The 18829-nt window shown below is 46.7% G+C and overlaps 1 protein-coding gene across 1 annotated transcript in view; it reads left to right on the top strand.

Moving 5' to 3' along the window:
* The first annotated feature begins 10865 nt into the window (after positions 1 to 10865).
* Positions 10866 to 18829, top strand: part of LOC122804652 (inter-alpha-trypsin inhibitor heavy chain H3-like) — a 1432534-nt gene continuing 1424570 nt past the window's right edge. The window contains exon 1 of the mRNA XM_044074635.1: positions 10866 to 10972. Coding sequence (XP_043930570.1) covers positions 10874 to 10972 — 99 coding nt within the window. The 5' untranslated portion in view covers positions 10866 to 10873. The remainder of the gene's footprint in view (positions 10973 to 18829) is intronic.

The raw sequence follows: 18829 nt of genomic DNA, 5'->3' as shown, positions 1-18829 counted from the left end.
ATACTGGAGTCTTTGCAGATATACCTGCTGTCTGTAGACTCTCACACACATGACAGTGGCCCACAGTACTGGAGTCATGGCTGCTATACCTGCTGTCCCTAGACACTCACACACATGATAGTAGCCCACAGTACTGGAGTATTGGCTGCTATCCCTGCTGTCCCTAGACACAGACACGACAGTGGCCCACAATACTGGAGTCTTACCTGCTATACTCGCTGTCCCTAGACACTCACACACGACAGTGGCCCACAGTACTGGATTCTTGCCTGCTATACTGTCTGGCCCTAGACACACACACACAACAGTGGTCCACAGTACTGGAGTCTTGGCTGCTATACTTGCTGTCCCTAGACACTCACACACATGACAGTGGCCCACAATACTGGAGGCTTGGCTGCTATACCTGCTGTCCATAGAGACACACACGACAATGACCCTCAGTACTGGATTCTTGCCTGCTATACTGGCTGTCCCTGGATATTCACACACATGACAGTGGCCCACAATACTGGAGTCTTGCCTGCTATACTGGCTGTCCCTAGACACACACACAACTGTGGCCCACAGTGCTGGAGTCTTGGCTGCTCTACCTGCTGTCCCCAGACACTCACACACACAACTGTGGCCCACAGTACTGGATTCGTGCCTGCTATACTGGCTGTCCCTGGACACACACACACACACATGACAGTGGCCCACAGTACTGGATTCTTGCCTGCAATACTGGATGTCCCTTGACACTCACATGACAGTGGCCCACAATACTGGAGTCTTGCCTGCTATACTCACTGTCCCTAGACACACACACACATGACAGTGGCCCGCAGTGCTGGAGTCTTGGCAGATTTACCTGCTGTCCCTAGACACTCACACACACAACAGTGGCCCACAATACTGGAGTCTTTGCAGATATACGTGCTGTCCCTAGACTCTCACACACATGACAGTGGCCCACAGTACTGGAGTCTTGGCTGCTATACCTGCTGTCCCTAGACACTCACACACATGACAGTGGCCCACAGTACTGGAGTCTTGGCTGCTATACCTGCTATCCCTAGACACACACATGACAGTGGCCCACAGTACTGGAGTCTTGGCAGATTTACCTGCTGTCCCTAGAAACACACACACATGACAGTGGCCCACTGTACTGGAGTATTGGCTGCTATCCCTGCTGTCCCTAGACGCACACACAACAGTGGCCCACAGTACTGGATTCTTGACTGCAATACTGGCTGTCCCTTGACACTCACATGAAAGTGGCCCACAATACTGGAGTCTTGCCTGCTATACTCGCTGTCCCTAGACACTCACACACAACAGTGGCCCACAGTACTGGATTCTTGCCTACTATACTGTCTGTCCCTAGACACACACACACAACAGTGGCCCACAGTACTGGAGTCTTGGCTGCTATACTTGCTGTCCCTAGACACTCACACACATGACAGTGGCCCACAATACTGGAGGCTTGGCTGCTATACCTGCAGTCCATAGAGACACACATGACAATGACCCTCAGTGCTGGATTCTTGCCTGCTATACTGGCTGTCCCTGGATATTCACACACACGACAGTGGCCCACAATACTGTAGTCTTGCCTGCTATACTGGCTGTCCCTAGACACACACACACGACTGTGGCCCACAGTGCTGGAGTCTTGGCTGCTCTACCTGCTGTCCCTAGACACTCACACACACAACAGTGGCCCACAGTACTGGATTCTTGCCTGCTATACTGGCTGTCCCTGGACACAAGCACACATGACAGTGGCCCACAGTGCTGGATTCCTGCCTGCTATACTGGCTGTCCCTAGACACTCACATGACAGCTGTCCACAGTACTGGATTCTTGCCTGCAATACTGGCTGTCCCTTGACACTCACACGACAGTGGCCCACAATACTGGAGTCTTGCCTGCTATACCTGCTGTCATTAGACATACACATGACAATGGCCCACAGTACTGGTTTCTTGCCTGCTATACTGGCTGTCCCTGGACACACACACACAGTACAGTGGCCCACAGTACTGGAGTCTTGCCTGCTATACTGGCTGTCCCTAGTCACACACACGACCGTGGCCCACAGTACTGGAGTCTTGGCTTCTATACCTGCTGTCCCTAGACACTCACACACACATGAAAGTGGACCACAGTACTGGAGTCTTGCCTCCTATACCTGCTGTCCCTGGACACACACACACACACACACACACACACACACACACACACACACACACACACACACACACACACACACACACACACACACACACCTGGAGTCTTTGCTGCTCTACCTGCTGTCCCTAGACACTCACACACATGACAGTGGCCCACAGTACTGGAGTCTTGGCTGCTCTACCTGCTGTCCATAAGCACACACACACGACAGTGTCCCACAGAACTGGAGTCTTGGCTGCTCTAACTGCTGTCCCTAGACACACAAGACAGTGGTCCACAGTACTGGAGTCTTGGCTGCTCTACCTGCTGTCTATAGACACTCACACACACATGACAGTGGCCCACAGTACTGGTGTCTTGGCTGCAATACCTGCTGTCCCTAGACACACACACATATGACAGTGACCCACAGTACTGGAGTCTTGGCTGCCCTACCTGCTGTCCATAGACACTCACACACATGACAGTGGCCCACAGTACTGGAGTCTTGGCAGATATACCTGCTGTCCCTAGAAACTCACACACACATGAAAGTGGCCCACAATACTGGAGTCTTGGCTCCTATTTCTGCTGCTCCTAGGCACACACATGACAGTGGCCTACAGTACTGGATTCATGGCTGGTATACCTGCTGTCCCTAGACACACACACACACGACAGTGCCCTACAGTACTGGAGTCCTGGCTGCTATACCTGCTGTCCCTAGTCACACACATGACTGTGGCCCACAGTACTGGAGTCTTGGCAGATTTATCTGCTGTCCCTAGACACACATCCGACAGTGGCCCACAGTACTGGAGTCTTGACTGCTCTGCCTGCTGTCTATAGACACTCACACACATGACAGTGGCCCACAGTACTGTACTCTTGGCAGATATACATGCTGTCCCAAGACACTCACACAAATGACAGTGGCCCACAGTACTTGAGTCTTGACAAATATACCTGCTGTCCCTAGACACTCACACACATGACAATGGCCCACAGTACTGGTGTATTGACTGCTATTCCTGCTGTCATTAGACACTCACACACATGACAGTGCCCCTCAATATTAGAGTCTTGGCTGCTATACCTGCTGTCCCTAGACACACACACATGACAGTGGCCCACAGTACTGGAGTCTTGGCAGATATACCTGCTGTCCCTAGACACAAACATGGCAGTGGCAACAGTACTGGAGTCTTGGCTGCTCTACCTGCTGTCTATAGACACTCACACACATGACAGTGACCCACAGTACTGGATTCTTGGCTGCTCTACCTGCTGTCTGTAGACATTCACACACACAACAGTGGCCCACAGTACTGGAGTCTTGGTAGATATACCTGCTGTCCCGAGAAACTTACACACATGACAGTGGCCCACAGTACTGGATTCTTGGCGGCTATACCTGCTGTCCTTAGAAACACACACACAAACGACAGTGGCCCACAGTACTGGACTCTTGGCTGCTCTACCTGCTGTCTATAGACACACACATGACAGTGGCCCACAGTACTGGAGTCTTGGCAGATATACCTGCTGTCCCTAGACACTCACACACACGACATTGGCCCACAGTACTCGAGTCTTGGCAGATTTATCTGTTGCCCCTAGACACACATCCGACAGTGGCCCACAGTACTGGAGTCTTGGCTGTTCTACCTGCTGTCTATAGAAACTCCACACATGACAGTGGCCCACAGTATTGGAGTCTTGTCAGATATACCTGCTGTCCCTAGACACTCACACACAGGACAGTGGCCCACAGTACTGGAGTCTTGGCAGATATACCTGCTGCCCTAGACACTCACACACACGACAGTGACCCTCAGTACTGTAGTCTTGGCAGATATACCTGCTGTCCCTAGACAGACACACACGACAGTGGCCCACAGTACTGCAGTCTTGGCTGCTCTACCTGCTGTCTATAGAAACTCCACACATGACAGTGGCCCACAGTACTGGAGTCTTGGCAGATATACCTGCTGTCCCTAGACACTCACACACATGACAGTGGCCCACAGTACTGGAGTCCTGGCAGATATACCTGCTGTCCCTAGACACTCACACACATGACAGTGGCCCACAGTACTGGATTCTTGCCTGCTCTACCTGCTGTCCCTAGACACTTACAAACATGACAGTGGTCCACAGTACTGGAGTCTTGGCTGCTATACTGGCTGTCATTAGACCCTCACACACATGACAGTGGCCCACAGTACTGGATTCTTGCCTGCTATAGTGGCTCTCCCTGGACACTCACACACACACAACAGTGGCCCACAGTACTGGAGTCTTGGCTGCCATACCTGCTGTCCCTAGACACTCACACACATGACAGTGGCCCACAGTACTGGATTCTTGCCTGCTCTACCTGCTGTCCCTAGACACTCACAAACATGACAGTGGTCCACAGTACTGGAGTCTTGGCTGCTATACTGGCTGTCATTAGACCCTCACACACATGACAGTGGCCCACAGTACTGGATTCTTGCCTGCTATAGTGGCTCTCCCTGGACACTCACACACACACAACAGTGGCCCACAGTACTGGAGTCTTGGCTGCCATACCTGCTGTCCCTAGACACTCACACACACACAACAGTCGCTCACAGTACTGGATTCTTGCCTGCTGTACTGGCTGTCTCTAGATACTCACACACACGATAGTGGCCCACAGTACTGGAGTCTTGGCTGCTATACCTGCTGTCCATAGACACACACATGACAGTGGCCCACCTTACTGGATTCTTGCCTGCTATACCTGCTATCCCTAGACACACACACACACATGACAGTGGCCCACAGCACTGGAGTCTTGGCAGATATACCTGCTGTCTCTAGACACACACACACACACGACAATGGCCCACAATACTGGAATCTTGGCTGCTATTTTCCCTAGAAATTCACACACATGACAGTGGCCCACAATACTGGAGTCTTTGCAGATATACCTGCTGTCCCTAGACACTCAAACACATGACAGTGGCCCACAGTACTGGAGTCTTGGCTGCTATACCTGCTGTCCCTAGACACTCATACACATGACAGTGGCCCACAGTACTGGAGTCTTGGTTACTCTACCTGCTGTCCCTAGAGACTCACACACACGACAGTTGCCCACAGTACTGGAGTCTTGGCTGCTATACCTGCTGTCCCTAGACACTCTCACACACATGAATGTGGACCACAGTACTGGAGTCTTTCCTCCTATACCTGCTATCCCTAGGCACACACACGACAGTGGCACACAGTACTGGGTACTTGGCTGCTATACCTGCTGTCCCTAGACAAACACACTACAGTTGCCCACAGTACTGGAGTCTTGGCTGCTATACCTGCTGTCCCTAGACACTCACACACATGACAGTGGCTCACAATACTGGAGTCTTGCCTGCTATACTGGCTGTCCCTAGACACACACACGACCGTGGCCCACAGTACTGGAGGCTTGGCTGCTATACCTGCTGTCCATAGACACTCAGACACACATAAAAGTGGACCACAGTACTGGAGTCTTGTCTCCTATACCTGCTAATCCCTAGGGGCACACACAACAGTGGTGCACAGTACTGAGTTATTGGCTGCTATACTTGCTGTCTCTAGACACACACACATACACACATGACAGTGGCCCACAGTACTGGAGTCTTGGCTGCTATACCTGCTGTCCCTAGACACACACACGACTGTGGCCCACAGTACTAGAGTCTTGGCAGATTTACCTGCTGTCCCTAGGCACACACCTGACAGTGGCTCGCAGTACTGGAGTCTTGGCTGCTCTACCTGCTGTCTATAGACACTCACACACACAACAGTGGCCCACAGTACTGGAGTTTTGCCAGATATACCTGCTGTCCCTAGACTCTCACACACATGACAGTGGCCCACAGTACTGGAGTCTTCACTGCTATACCTGCTGTCCCTAGACTCTCACACACATGACAGTGGCCCACATTACTGGAGTCTTCGCTGCTATATCTGCTGTCCCTAGACACACACATGACAGTGGCCCACAGTACTGGAGTCTTGGCTGCTATACCTGCTGTCCCTATACAAACACACAACAGTGGACCGCAGTACTGGAGTCTTGGCTGCTATACTTGCTGTCCCTAGACACTCACACACAAGACAGTGGCCCACAGAACTGGAGTCTTGGCAGATATACCCGCTGTCTCCAGGCACTCACACACATGACAGTGGCCCACAATACTGGAGGCTTGGCTGTTATACTTGCTGTCCATAGAGACACACACGACAATGACCCTCAGTACTGGATTCTTGCCTGCTATACTGGCTGTCCCTGGACATCCTCACACACACAACAGTGGTCCACAGTACTGGATTCTTGCCTGCTATACCTGCTGTCCCTAGACAGTCACATACATGACAGTGGCCCACAGTACTGGAGTCTTGGCAGATATACCTGCTCTCCCCAGACACTCACACACACAACAGTGGCCCACGGAACTGGATTATTGCCTGCTATACTAGCTGTCCCTGGACACTCGCACACGTGGCAGTGGCCCACAGTGCTGGAGTCTTATCTGCTATACCTGCTGTTCCTAGACACTCACACACATGACAGTGGCCAACATTGCTGGAGTCTTGCCTGCTATACTGGCTGTCCCTAGACACACACACAACAGTGGCCCGCAGTACTGGATTCTTGCCTGCTATACTGGCTGTCTCTAGACATACACACACACACACACACACACACATACACACATGACAGTTTCCCACAGTACTGGATTCTTACCTGCTATACTGGCTGTCCCTGGACACATACAACAGTGGCCCACAGTATTGGAGTCTTGCCTTCTATACTGGCTGTCTCTGGACACTCACACACACATGACAGTGGCCCACAGTACTGGATTCTTGCCTGCTATACCTGCTGTCCCTAGACACTCACACATACGACAGTGGCCCACAGTACTGGATTCTTGCCTGCTATACTTGCTGTCCCTAGACACACACAACAGTGGCCCACAGTACTGGAGACTTGCCTGCTATACTGGCTGTCCATAGACATACACAACAGTGGCCCACAGTATTGGATTCTTACCTGCTATACTGGCTGTCCCTGGACACACACACACATGACAGTGGCCCTCAGTGCTGGATTCCTGCATGCTATACTGGCTGTCGCTAGACACTCACATGACAGCGGCCCACAGTACTGGATTCTTGTGTGCTCTACTGGCTATCCCTAGACACTCACATGACAGTGGCCCACAATACAGGAGTCTTGCCTGCTATACTCGCTGTCCCTAGACACTCACACGACAGTGGCCCTCAGTACTGGATTCTTGCCTGCTATACTGGCTGTCCCTAGACACACACACGACAGTGGCCCTCAGTACTGGATTCTTGCCTGCTATACTGGCTGTCCCTAGACACACACACGACAGTTGCCCACAGTACTGGATTCTTGCCTGCCATACTGGCTGTCCCTGGGCACTCACACACAGGACAGTGGCCCACAGTACTGGAGTATTGGCTGCTCTACCTGCTGTCCCTAGACACACACACACATGACAGTGGCCCACAGTACTGGAGTCTTGGCTGCTCTACCTGCTGTCCATGGACACACACATGACAGTTGCCCGCAGTACTGGATTCTTGCCTGCTATACTGGCTGTCCCTGGACACACACACAAATGACAGTGGCCCAAAGTACTGGAGTCTTGCCTGCTATACTGGCTGTCCTTAGACACACACTCAACAGTGGCCTGCAGTACTGGAGTCTTGCCTGCTATACTGGCTGTCCCTAGACACTCACATGACAGTGGCCTACAGTACTGGAATCTTGCTTGCTATACTGGCTGTCCCTAGACTCACACACGACAGTGGCCCACCGTACTGGAGTCTTGTCTGGTATACCTGCTGTCCCTAGACACACACACACACATGACAGTGGCCCACAGTACTGGAGTCTTGGCTGCTCTACCTGCTGTCCCTGGACACTCACACACAGGACAGTGGCCTGCAGTACTGGAGTCTTGCCAGCTATACTGGCTGTCCCTAGACACACACACAGCAGTATCCCACAGTACTGGAGTCTTGCCTGCTATATGAGCTGTCCCTAGACATGCACATGACAGTGACCCACAGTACTGGAGTCTTGCCTGCTATACTGGCTGTCCCTAGACACACACACGATAGTGGCCCACAGTACTGAAGTCATGGCTGCTATACCTGCTGTCCCTAGACACTCACAGACATGACAGTAGCCCACAGTACTGGAGTCTTGCCTGCTACACTGGCTGTCCCTAGACACTCACAAGTCTGTGGCCCGCAGTACTGGAATCTTGCCTGCTATACTGGCTGTCCCTAGACACACACACGACAGTGGTCCACAGTACTGGAGTCTTGGCTGCTATACCTGCTGTCCCTAAACACTCACACACACAACAGTGGCCCACAGTACTGGAGTCTTAGCTGCTATACTGACTGTCTCTGGACACTCACACACATGACAGTAGCCTGCAGTACTGGAGTCTTGCCTGCTATACTGCCTGTCCCTAGACACTCACACACAGTGGCCCACAGTACTGGAGTCTTGGCTGCTATACCTAGACACACACACATGACAGTGGCCCACAGTACTGGATTCTTGCTAGCTATACCTGCTGTCCCTAGACACACATGACAGTGGCCCCCAGTACTGGATTCTTGCCTGCTATACCTGCTGTCCCTAGACACACACACTACAGTGGTCCACAGTACTGGATTCTTGCCTGCTAAACTTGCTGTCCCTAGACACTCACACACATGATAGTGGCCCACAGTACTGGAGTCTTGGCTGCTATACCTGCTGTCCCTAGACACTCACACACACGACAGTGGCCCACAGTACTGGAGTCTTGCCTGCTATACTGGCTGTCCCTGGACACTCACACACATGACAGTGGCCCGCAGTACTGGAGTCTTGCCTGCTATACTGGCTGTCCCTAGACACTCACACACAGTGGCCCACAGTACTGGAGTCTTGGCTGCTATGCCTGCTGTCCCTAGACACTGGCCCACAGTACTGGAGTCTTGGCTGCTATACCTGCTGCCCCTAGACACTCACACACATGACAGTGGCCCACAGTACTGGAATCTTGGCTGCTATACCTGCTTTCCGTAGACACTCACACACACAACAGTGGCCCAGAGTACTGGAGTCTTGCCTGCTATACTGGCTGTCCCTAGACACCCACACACATGACAGTGGCCTGCAGTACTGGATTTTTGCCTGCTATACTGGCTGTCCCTGGACACTGGAAGGTGAAGGACTATGAATGGGTTAGTGTGTGACAGAAGCTTAATGGGATACTGTCAGGGAGGGCGGGTAAAAAAAAATCACACAAGAAACCCAGAAGCAGAACACAACTGTTGTTTATACTCCCCCCCCCCCAACTTCAAATGCATAAATTAGGAAAAGATGGGCATGTGAACCTGTACTGTACCTGCAGATAATTCAGAAAGAGAATCACACAAGCATCAGTGCAACAATGCTACAGAATCAAACAGAAGTTAAGTGAACCTGACATTTAGCATGTTCAATCATGGTTGTTTGGTTCATGCTTAACCATGCACATGTATGCACTTTAGCATACCATGACCTCTACACTCCAGTGGCAACATGCTTAGTCATGCACATGTATGCACTTTAGCATACCATGATCTCTACACTCTAGTGGCAACATGCTTAGTCTTGCACGTGTATGCACTTTAGCATACCATGATCTCTACACTCTAGTGGCAACATGCTTAGTCATGCACATGTATGCACTTTAGAATGCCATGAGCTCTACACTGCAGTGGCAACATGCTTAATCATGCACATGTATGCACTTTAGCATTCCATGATTTCTACTCTCCAGGGGCAACACGCTTAGCCATGCACGTGTATGCAATTTAGCATACCATGACCTTTACACTTCAGTGGCAACAGTGGTTGAAGAATGCAGCAGGTGATAGGCAAATTCTGGCAGTTGACACAGAGGGCTGAGGCTGTGAGTTGTAGATCATGTGGTGGTACAAGGTTTGATTACTCAGTCACTTAAAGAGACATTACTCTCAAGTCGCCCATGAAAAGGGACTGTGTGTCCAGTGGGTCTATCTGGTCAACAAATGGGTTTTATTAAATGCCTGTTTGTCTGTGACACATTAAGATGGTGTCTTCCAAAGGCAGCTGACAGTTTGAATGTTGCCTGATTGCCAATACTGTCTGTTATTCTGTCTGTTGTCTGTTATGGGGACTGCAGTAAGTGAGATGGGGTAACATATAGTACAACTCACAGCTAAGACAAGCAGATATTCAGTTATGTGACCAGGAATTACTGACTTCTAAATAGATTGCCTAAGTCACAGATGCAGTGTACTGTCACTAGTTCTGTCTCTGAAGCTTATCCTTTAAAATTGCAACATACCACATGTGGAAGGCTGCCTTTTCTGTAGGAATGCCAGTTGTTTCACCATGGTGTATTCATCTAGGTTAAATTGCACAAGTGTTAAATAATAAAATATTACCAACAACGTGCAAATATATTTATTTTACAAGTCCAGCCCTGTCCACTCTTTTTAAAATGAGGCTGTTTACACACTGATAAGTTTTGCAATTTCTTTATCATTGTACTATCATGCCTTCGGTCTTTGTGAATTATTAACAGTATTTGAAACAAAACTTGTCTCTTTGAAGAGGCGGATGTCATTGCTTCTCATCATGGGTCGGTTTTTGCCTTTCTTCTTACTGTTCTACTTCTCTCTGCAGTTAGCCAGCGGATTTGTGATAACCGAATCTGAGGTATGCTAATTCTAAATGCTAGTTCTTTCTTTCTTTTTGAATGATATAATCAAAAGAAGGTTGCAACTTTAGTTTTCAAATGCATTTTTTTAATTTGTATTGCCATCAGCCTATTTGGAAATGTGTAGGTTGGCTTCCCTTTATTTGGGCAGCTGGCCAACTTACAAACTATTACTTTTTTTCTTTTAATTACTTTGGTACAAATAGGTTTATAGGTTCATACTAGGCTATCTGCCCAAGGGCATTTACAAGCCTAGCCCATAGTTTTGTGGCTTACGCCACCCCTTTAGTATGGGGAACTATACCCATTATTTTGCTGTGCCTCTGTCGAGCAGTGACACTGAGGTAAATGATTTGATAAAAGATACATATACAGATTAAGGGCCATAACATTTTCAAGTGCATTACTACCAAGTACAGACTAACAATATTGTCTTATGGAAGAGAATACAAATGGAAGTGATGCAATACAGGGAACAGGCAATGAAGAAAGGAAATGAAAGCATGTAAAGTCAATAGAAATTCATATAATCAATATTTTCTGGAAACATTTACAATAGTTCTGTATTTATAGAATAAAGACTGCAGATGCATAAGCAGTAATAACATAAAACATTTTTATAATGAAATAGTCTTCTGTGCTATAAAGGCAAAATCCAGAATTTTGTAATTAAATGTGTAATGCTTAATGTATTGCAACATTGGAGAACATGCCTTATTTTAAAATGCAAAGAATTAAACAAAAGAGTAGTGAAGTAGTGACAGAAATGCAGAAGACGCCCATACAGCAGAACTGCTCCTGTCTTTCACAAATCACATAGATTAAAATCACACAAAAAGTGACTAGTTGACTCAACTCATTAGTTTAGAAGGTCTTCAATCATAATTAGAGACCATGAAGTTTAAGACTGTGTGTTGCTACACCTACACCTTGCAGCAGGTCTGAGTTTGATTCCTACGGCCTCCATCTGCTTACTATGTGACTTTGACAAAGTCACTTATCCAGCCATTGTTCCCAGGTCACCCACCTAATGTTGTTAGCAGTTTTTTTTTTTTTTTTTTAAGAAAATAAAGCTTCATATTCTCACATTTGCATGGCGGTAGATACCTCATCAAGTCCTCCAATGTATTAATGCAATCAGCTAGTCCACTTATTGGCCATTGCACCATGGTTGTAAGGAAGGAGCCCCTTAGCAGAAACTACTTTTGGCAAACTGCCATGTTCAATGGCAACATGATGAAACTGCCCAGAACAGTGCTTGATTTAATACTTTCCGAATACACCTCGAAAATAGCACTGCCTGGATTCTAGGCGAGCGGAATACCCACTCATAACATTTACCTGGAATGTAGCTTTGCCTGGATTCTACCTGAGGAGAATACCCATTCGTAACATTTACACCTCCTTTTGGCAGTAGATGTCCTGTCACAATTTTGTTATATATAGCAGCTCTAGGGTTTGTCCAGTGGAACATAATCAGTTCTACAACGCACATAAGTCAATTTCTCTAGACAGTTTATCCGTTTGTCGATTTCATTTTTTTCTCCTGGGTTATGGCTGAAAAAGTTTCCATTTTGGTATGAAACACTTTGGTTTGTATAATTTTTATCCTGTTCTCCTCTCCTTTAGGGATATGAGGTTCCTTCCTGCAGATTCTGCTGTTTGTATATTTTCTGTATATTCTCTGCCCAGTTGGACAGCAGGCCATGTCCCTCACCTAGTTGTTTTTCAAACCATATTCTAAACATGGAGTCTGGTACTTCAGGCAATCATACGAAAGACACGGAGATGATATACACGATGCTGCTGGACATGCCTCTATGAATATGTAGATGTGTGTGTGTGTTTCTGCGATTTTGGGTTTCATGGTTGCCTGGTTTCGGTTATATGGATTTTCTACTTCATGGTCTCGAGATACTGAAATTTAATATTTCAGTATTTCGAGATTATAAAGTGAATCCATATATATATCTGTATGTATGTACATGTATATGCACATGCATATGTATATATGTATGTGTGTGTCCATATCTATATCTATCTATATAGCTATATATATATATATATATATATATATATATATGTGTGTGTGTGTGTGTGTGTGTGTATGTATATATATATATATATATATATATATATATAGAGCTATATATAGGTGCTGCTCCACCACCACCCACCCATCCGCATACACACACTTTGTTATTCTTTCTATCCCACTACTATATGTGCATACCTTGGGGAATGACTGAAAAATAGTTCTGAATAAACCCTAAATGTTTATCTTTTGAGCAATGGTTCAGTCACTGTAAAAGCATGTTTTTTTTTATTTCTCTTGAGAAGTTTGATGGATGGAATGTTGTTAAACTTTATATTTCTATTTGCAGCAGAATTCACAGTATTCAGATTCATTAATTCTTTTATTCATTCTCCAGTTAGTTACTATATCCAATTTAGGGTCACAAAAGAGTCAAAGGCTGTCTTGTCAATCAGGCAGCCCAAGGCAGGGAAACTAATCATAGCAAAGATGTTCTGCTGTAGCAGCTTATGCACACATATTCACAGGCTCACACCTGGCATGCACACCTATGGGCAATTTACAGGATTGCAGATTCACATATGTCATGTCTTTTGAATGTGGGAAGAAATCAAAGCATCCAATAAACCTCATACAGACATGAGAAGAACATGCACAGATGGGACCACAACTTCTACAGTTTGTGTTTGAGCTGGGTCAGAAGTTAAAGTATTCTAATGTTTTTTGTTCAAAACTAAAAAAAGAACAAGTTCTGCAACTATCTTGTTAATGCAAATAAAATAATATTTACTATATCTTATCTGCAGAATATGATGGACTTTATTTTCATATACTACAGTTCATGTCTGTGTAAATAAATAAGTCAAATTAAAAATGAATGCAAACAATTTAAATGTAATGATGATATCTGAGAGTGCTGGTCTCAGTCCGTATGAATGACCACCTTGCTATGACTGTCCTTATTAACTCAGTTTACATCCTCGGTTGTTCCTTTCCTGGAGACATTTTTACAGTGATCCAGAGTTAACTATCTTGTTTAGCAGCCTTGAATGTGAACTTTGGTATCACATATCTCAGTGTGCCAGCTTCACCTTTACCCCCAAGCCAGTACTGCGGTTACACTTTAAACAAAAAAACATTGGCATACCTCTCAACTCTTCATGACTTTGCACAATGTCCCTGATTTGACCTCATGTTTTTGCCAAGTCCCTTGTAAAAGTTTTGATTTTCTGGCAAATCTCTGGGAATTATAATCAGTCTATACTACTAGACATTAAGGTTTCATGCTTCCTCTTTCTTGGAAAATACACTCTTATGCAAAACCTGTGTTCTTTTATTTTTCTAAATGGATTAAAGTATAATTTTAAAATTATCCCTCATTTTTGGACTTTTACCCTTCTCCATAATTTTTTGCTGTGTCCCTGATTCTAGAAGAAAGAGACTGAATGTTATAACTGTGACACCCCTGCATTGGCCCAGTCATCAAGGAGCCTCAATCCTCACCACTGGCAGCAGTGAGGGATGTACACACTGGGAGGATTACAAGTGTATACACACACACACACACACACACACACACACACACACACACACACACACACACACACACACACACACACACAGTAAAGTGCAATTTTCCTTAAGAGCCCACAGAGACCACAGTCAGTCTGGGGCTGGTTTCTCCCTCTTTCTCCAGATCCCCAATAAGACACGCCACTGGCACACCTATAGGGTTAAGATCTTAGCTGAGGGGTCAAGCCAAGACCTCCAGCACCCTCTATGTCCAACCAGTGCTTCGTGTCCCTGCCCAAGTAGCTGACACACACACACACTTTGAGATTTGATTTATATACAAACACGCACACACACACACACACACACACACACACACACACACACACACACACACACACACACACACACACACACACACACACACACCTGGGGAAGGCTGGCACAAGTTTACTCGCTATGCCCCCTTCTACCCATACTATAAGGTCATTTCCACTGCCACCAACTCCTGCTTATCAGCTACTATAAGGTCCTTACAAAGGGTGTCCAATCTTACTGTGCAATGTTACTATTATCCAAATGGTAGTCTTGACCAAGACTTGCAAGGCTATTTAGGAGTGGCATGTACAGTGTCACCAAATACATATGCAAGTACTTTAAGAGCTTAAATATGTCTCACAAATATCAGCCACAATGATAGGTTTAAATATATTTAATAATAAATAATAAAAGAACATGACAATACTCAGTCAATCAACACAGTAACTTCAGAGTTCAAAATCACAGGAAATATTTTAAAACAACATTGCAGGGCAGTCTCAAATCAATACAAAAAACATCTAAACTAATGTTTAATATATTCCTATCTGTATCTAAAAAGAGTTACTATGTCCTAAGAAATGTACTTGCAGAGCAAGGCAAATGCAGATGAGTGGATCTTCTTGCTAGGTCCAAGACAAAACGCAAAATGCACAGTGTCTCTCTCAGAGAGTTCCCAAATTAATATTAAACATTACTGCTGGGCCAGCTTGGATGACATCACTCTTTGTCACCTGACTTCAGTTCCCAGGCTAAACAGAAACTTAACAGAATTTAACATCTCTGTGAGAGAAGTAGATATCTCTCAGATCTTTGCAGTTGCTAGAAGACATAAAACAATAAAACACTTGCAAAACAATGCAAAAGGCACCCTAGTTCTAGACATCCTGTCTCATTGCTGCAGTGAAACTAACTTTTATGGCACAATCGTAAAGCACTTAATTTTAACTTATTTTCTTGAAGTTTTCTAAGTTAATCTTTTATGTTCCAGCAGGGTATGCTGTGGTTTCATTCTTGAAGCTCAGCACATAACATACAGTTCTGTACAAATCATATCAATATTCACAAATAAAAAATAATTATTTACAAAATTCCAGATAGCTGGCTGGCAGCATGACATCCCCACCCCCCCCTGAAAACTCAAGCTAGTTTTTCAAGTGACCCTTATGAAATGTTGTATGAGAGCGTTGACTATCTGGGAATACCTTACCCCATTCTCGGTCTTGAGATCCCATCTGCGTCAACATTGCTAACCTCACTGTGGTGCTGCACTGTCATATCATATGCTTGCAACCCTAGGCTCCACCTTAGTAACTTGGCATTTTGCTGGCTGGCTCGATGTAGCCATGTTAAGGGATTGTGGTCTGTAATTACAGCAAATTTCCTTTCATGCAGATAAGGCTGAAGTTTCTGCAGTGCCTACACTATGGCTAGGAATTCTTTTTCTACAGCTGCACAGCATTCCTCCCTGGGTTGGAGCCTATGACTGAGATATACCACTGGGTGCTCTTCTATGTCTGAGGAAACCTGGCTAAGTGCAGCCCCCACACCATGATTTGAAGCATCCACCTTCACAACAAATTATTTGCTGTAATCTGGACTGGCTAATACAGGGGGTCCTCCCAAAGCTCCTTTAAGCTTCTGGAATGCCTTTTCACATGCTGGGGTCCACACTACCTTATCTGGCTTGTTTTTTCTTGACAGGTCTGTGAGGGGAGCAGCTATGGTACTGTAATTGGGGACAAACTTTCTGTAGCACCCTGCTGTCCCTTAGCATGCCCTCACCTGCTTTTTGGTACCATGGGCAGGCAATGCCTAAATGGCTTCCACATTGGCAGGTTCTGGCCTGATCTTACCATTCCCCACTCTATGTCCTAAGTAAGAGACCTCTGCCATACCTACCTTAACTTTGCTGGGATTAATGGTCAACCCTGCCCTCTGTAGTCTGCATAGCACCTCCCTGAAATGCTGAATGTGCTCTTGCCCAGGAATGGCTGTAGATGGCAATATCATCTAGGTAAGCAAGGGCAAAATCTCCTGCTCCTGCTAGGATACAATGTACCAGCCTCTGGAAAGTCACTGGGGTATTTTTCATCCCAAAGGGCATCTTTGTGAACTCATACAAGCCAAAAGGAGTCACAAAGGCTGACCTCTCTCTAGCACTGGGAGTCAAGGGCACCTGTCACTAACCCTTGGTAAGATTAATGATGGCAAAATACTTAGCCCCAGCCAGCTGCTCTAGGGCTTCATCTGTCCTAGGCATGGGGTAAGCATCTGAATCTTTGTGACTATTTAGTTTCCTGTAGTCCACACAGAATCTGGTGCTGCCATCCTTCTTTGGTACCAGTACCACTGGGGAGGCCCAGAGACTGCTGGTCTCCTGAATTATCCCTAGTTCCAACATTTCCAGTATCTCCTCCCTCAGAGTTTATTTGACTCTCTCTGGCACCCTATAAGGCATCTGCTTAGTAGGCTTTTGGGCTCCTGTATCCACATGGTGCTGCACTAGGGGGTGCACCCTGGTTTCCCAGTGAATATGCCCCCAAACTCCTGTAACACTACTCAGATTTCTCAAACCTGGTTAGGAGATAACTGCTGGGACATTGCTACCCCTTCCACTGAGCTGTCAGTCTGAGCTTAAATGAGATCAGTCTGCAGATCCCCCTCAGACTCCTTCTGCCATCCATTGCAAATACTCAGCACAAGGGCCTCCCTATCATGGTAAGGGTTCATCATGTTAACATGGTACATTTTGTGCCCCTGCCTCCTGCCTAGCAGGTCTACCATGTAATTAACATCACTGACCTTCCTTACCACCTTGTAGGGCCCCTTCCAAGCTGCCCGCAGCTTGCTGTGCCTGATAAGAATGAGAACCATTACCTGCTGCCCTACAGCATACTCTCTAGCTCGAGTATTCCTGTCATACTAGACATTTTTATGCTGTTGGGCTTCTGTCAGGTTCTCCTGGGCCAAGCCCATAAATTCCTTGAGCCTTGTCCTGAGGTTTAGGACATATGCACAACAGACTCCTCATGGGATTCACACTCACCTTCCCACTCATCTCAAATCAAATCTAGAGTTACCCTCACCCTATGCCCATACAGCAACCAGAAGGGTGAAAAACCTGTGGATTCCTGTGGAACTTCGCAGTAAGCAAACAACCGCTGGGGCAAATATTTGTCCCACTCTCTCTTAAACTGGTCTGCAAATGCCCATAGCATGGACTTGAGTTTAGAGGTTAACCGCTCAACAAGGCCATTAGTCTGGGGATGGTATGGGTGGTCTTTAGGTGCTTCACCCCACAGTGCTTACACAGACAAGCCCAGCAGGCCTGACATGAAATTTGCACCTCTGTCAGTCAGTGTTTCTTTTGGGAAACATACCCTACTGAAAATCTCTAACAAAGCATTTGCCACCTTTTCTGCCTCAGTGGAGGACAGGGCCACTGCTTCAGGGTATCTGGTAGCAAAATCTACTACCACTAGGATATACTTATTCCCTGTGGAACTTGGGGTACTAAGACACCTCACAATATCCATAGCTACCCTCTGAAATGGCTCTTCAACCACAGGCAAAGGAATCAAAGGAGCTTTCACCTTATCTCCTGTCTTGCCTACCGTTTGGCACTGCTCACAGGTCCTGCAGTACCCTGTTACATCTCTGGAAATCCCAGCTCAACAGAAGTTCTGTATAATACGTCTCTTTGTATGTTTTATGCCTGTATGATCTGCAAAGGAAATATCATCGGCTATGGCTAGAAGTGCCAGATGGTAGGCTCTGGGCACTACCAGCTGCTGTATTCTCTCACCCCCTAGCCCTCCCTCAGGGGTCCACCCAATACACAGTAACCCTTTGTCCCAATATACAGATTTTCCTTTCCCTTGAGAATCAGGTGCCTCACTAGCTACCTCCCTCAGGCCTTGTAATGTAGGGTATGATAGCTGAGCCTGTCTCAACCCCCTCTTAGTAACCCTTCCTGGCTCCCCTTCTA

The sequence above is a fragment of the Protopterus annectens genome, chromosome 6.part0 (genome assembly GCF_019279795.1).
Source record: "Protopterus annectens isolate FY-2018-M chromosome 6.part0, PAN1.0, whole genome shotgun sequence".
In the NCBI taxonomy this organism is placed as follows: domain Eukaryota; kingdom Metazoa; phylum Chordata; order Ceratodontiformes; family Protopteridae; genus Protopterus; species Protopterus annectens.
This window is presented reverse-complemented; position numbering and strand designations above follow the sequence as displayed.